This window comes from Sinocyclocheilus anshuiensis, unplaced genomic scaffold (genome assembly GCF_001515605.1).
Source record: "Sinocyclocheilus anshuiensis isolate Anshui unplaced genomic scaffold, SAMN03320099.WGS_v1.1 scaffold1485, whole genome shotgun sequence".
Taxonomy (NCBI): Eukaryota; Metazoa; Chordata; class Actinopteri; order Cypriniformes; family Cyprinidae; genus Sinocyclocheilus; species Sinocyclocheilus anshuiensis.
Genome location: NW_015544210.1, coordinates 118,792 through 122,524, shown reverse-complemented (window position 1 = coordinate 122,524; position 3,733 = coordinate 118,792). Strand labels below are relative to the sequence as shown.

Below are 3,733 nucleotides of genomic sequence, written 5' to 3'. Positions count from 1 at the left end.
CTGAATTTACATATCGCAATTTTGTTTTTTTTTCTCGCAATTCTGACTTTTTTTCTCTTGGAATTCTGAATTAACATCGCAATTCTGTTTTTTTTTTCCCCGCCAAGGTTAATTGTGACTTTTTATCTCGCAGTTCTGACTTTTCTCACAATTTTGAATTTACATCTTGCAATTCTGACCTTTTTCCACATAATTGTAAGATATAACTTAAGATTTGCCAGAAAAAAAAGTTGAAAAAGCGGCACGTTTACATCTTGCAGTTCAGGGTTTATTTTCTGCCATGGGTAATTGTAATTTTTTTTCATACAGTTCTGACTTTTTTTCTCAGAATTGTGAGATATAAACTTATTGCAGTAAGTTGCAATTATAATTTTTTTAAATCCCCTGGCGGAAACAAGCTTCCATATTTCGGTCTGTACACTTTTAATTTAGTGTTCAAGTAGCTATTTTATGGAGCTTTTTGTTGTTTTTGGAGCTTGACGGCACCCATCCTCCATTCACTTTTATTATATGGAAAAAGAGCTGTTAGTTAAATTTGTTTTTGTGGTCCACATGAGAATGAGTAAATGATGAGTTTTCATTTCTGGATGAACTATTCCTTGAAGAAAAAGAAACATGCATGATTTATACGAGTGTGTAAAGCCAAAAGCGTTCATGATTGAAAGCACATGAACCAAATCCTCCTACAAATCTAGTAAGAAATGAGTCAGAACATGTATGTATTTTTCATTGGTCTGTGCTTTTGTACAGCTCCACTGTGCTTGAGCTCAGAGGCCTGCTGTTTCTCAGCGTCCTCGCTGCTCCTGAACCCTGTGATGAGACAAGCAACAAATCAGCATTACTCCATTAATCTCCTTCAAAACAAATCAAATGAAACCCTGAGCTCACGCCTCAACATCCCCAAATCATCTCACCTGAAAAGAGTCGTCGTCATCTCCGTTACTGTTCAGGTAGCCGAGGGACGCGGCTCTCTTCATGCTGTGTGGGATGAAAAACATTGTATTTACATGAAAGAACAACACTCTACTGTGTCAGGCTGTAAAGCTGGCTTTAAAGTTCAGAACAGTATAACATTCATCAGTCGCTGTGTTTGTGTCTCACTTTGTGTTGCGAGGTTCTGGTGGCATGGTTCCTTGGATTTTCTTCACCAGCATCTCGCTGCTTCTGCGCAGGACTTCCCTGAGCTTACCGAAAGAGCCGCTTCTCCTGAGAGACCCGTCCTGAACACAAACACAGTGCTGAGTTAAAACTGCTGTCATGTTTTGTTGGTCAGACAGGCCACCACCCATCTCATGCCACTGGTTAAGCCAATGCTGCTGCTGTGTTGGACTGGTTAGGATTCTCAAAGCGTTTACTTTTCAGGGTCAACCAATAAATAACTGGCTTAAAGTTGTCTCTGAGTATTCGATCATTTAAAAATGAGCATAACTTTGGTGCGCTGCAGTGAGTTAGCACTGGAGATTTCAGTTTTAGGGCAATCAGTAAATGTTTAACTATGACGTAAATGATACAAAAGCGATTCTACAGATTATAGATTAAGAAATACATTTCATGAACGAATGCATCCTTGTGATTCCATTGGCTGAGAGGCCTTTTATGGGTATTCAATTCAGTGCCTGATTAGAAAACCTACTGATTTGATTCATATGTCATCTTAAGTTTGTAAATACAACAATTAATATCTTTTAAATCATGTGTAATGGCAAATTAACAAAAGTGTCTTATTCTTTAACCACTCTGCATGCTAGCTTAGCATACTGCTGACCTGTTAGCCTGCAATCTTATTAAATGTCATATTACTTTGGATCATTTGTTGTAAACATACACATAATAAACAATAAACGTTGAATATACATGCTCTATAGAGTGCTGCAGGAATGAGTTAGCACGAGTTAGCATTTTAGCACTTCCGGTTCCTTTATCCTGTCAGTGGGTTTTTTAAATGGGTTTCTGGTTAAATGCCTGAAACAAGGTCTGTGGTGAACATAAGCTCAAGATATTTTTATGTTTTATTCTACAACATAAAATACAACAGTAATACCCCACTCTTAATTTTTTTTTTGTACTTTTATGTGTCTTGAAACAGACAGTTGCTAACAGGCGATATTAAAGGTCATCACACCAAACAGGTTAACTCACTCTTCACTTTACTCACACTCTCGCAAACGGTTTCAACTCAAACTTTTCAAATTGTAGATTTTTAAAGGGATAGTTCACCCAAAAAATGAAAATTACTCCATGATTTACTCACCCTCAAGCCACTCCATGATTTACTCCCCCTCAAGCCATACTAGGTGTTTATGACTTTCTTCTTTCAGACGAATGCAATCAGAGTATATTCAAAAATGTCCTGGCTCTTCCAAGCTTTATAATGGCAGTGAATGGCTGTTGAGATTTTGAAGCAAAATAAAGCACATCCATCCATCATAAAAAGTGTCCCACACAGCTCCAGGGGGTGAATAAAGACCTCCTGTAGCGAATCAATGCGCTTTTGTCAGAAAAATATCCATATTTAAAACTTTATATACATAATCTCTAACTGTTGTAAGCACGTTCACGAGAGACTGGCGTCCAGCGGATGACGTAGGCACAGCTTCAGCTCCGGTGAGAATACGGTAGTCTCTCGAGAACCAAGTTTTGTTTACAGCAAAGTAAGCAGCAAAAGTCTCCTCTTGGCTTATATCAAAATCCTCCGACATTTTTCTTTACAAATCCTTATTTTGTTCTTCTAATTCATGACCGGTGTTTTGTTTTGCTCTCTCCGCTGCACTTTCGTGTTCGTCACTTCTCACTGGACCTTGCGCTACGCCTGCGTCTTACGTCATCCACTGGACGCCACTCTCTCGTGAACGTGCGTACAACAGTTAGCGGAAGCTAGATGAATGGTTTATAAAGTTTTAAATATGGATATTTTTCTTACAAAAACACATTGATTCGCTACAGGAGGTCTTTATTCATCCCCCGGAGCCGTGTGAGACACTTTTTATGATGGATGGATGCGCTTTATTGGACTTCTGTTGGACTATCGAATCTCAACAGCCATTCACTGCCATTATAAAGCTTGGAAGAGCCAGGAGATTTTAAATATAACTCTGATTGCATTCGTCTGAAAGAAGAAAGTCATAAACACCTAGTATGGCTTGAGGGGGAGTAAATCATGGAGTAATCTTCATTTTGGGTGAACTATCCCTTTAAATCAAGAAATTGAAAGATTAGTCAGAAGCGTAGTGATGGTGACGTTATAGTCATGTGACCGTGGTGTAGTTTGCTTATTATTATTGATTTTTACTGAATTTAGGCTGTTCATTTGAGATTATTTTGATGAGCAAAAAGTGTATGAAACAAACTTTTGCTGGTCACAGAGTATCTGCAGTAATATAAACAGTATTGGGGGTAATGCATTACAAGTAACACGAGTTAATCAGGTACTTTTCCAAGTAACTAGTAAAGTAACACATTACTTGTTCAAGTTCAAGTTATTTTTTTAAAATAAGCAACACCAATTACTTTGTTTTCTCATTTATTTATTGACAGCTCTTCTGTCCCCTGCTCACGGTCACTGGACTCGCTGCTCGGGATGGAGAAGAAGAACGCCGAATAAAGGCTTGGATTTGGGTCTGTTCCTCGCAGTCCTATGGATTCGGAAGATTTGGATTACAGCGCACTAATAAAATTGTTTCATTTCGTAATTATGTTGCGTTTTTGGTGTATTTTATAGTTCTATTGTCAGTCA

The 3,733-nt window shown here is 38.2% G+C and overlaps 1 protein-coding gene across 1 annotated transcript in view; it reads right to left on the bottom strand.

Annotated features, from left to right (window-relative positions):
* Positions 1–593: 593 nt before the first annotated feature.
* LOC107697060 (kinesin light chain 1-like) overlaps positions 594–3,733 on the bottom strand; it is a 25,881-nt gene continuing 22,741 nt past the window's right edge. The window contains exons 14-16 of the mRNA XM_016497703.1: positions 1,102–1,220; positions 915–978; positions 594–810 (exon numbers count right to left, since the gene is read on the bottom strand). Coding sequence (XP_016353189.1) covers positions 727–810; positions 915–978; positions 1,102–1,220 — 267 coding nt within the window. The 3' untranslated portion in view covers positions 594–726. The remainder of the gene's footprint in view (positions 811–914; positions 979–1,101; positions 1,221–3,733) is intronic.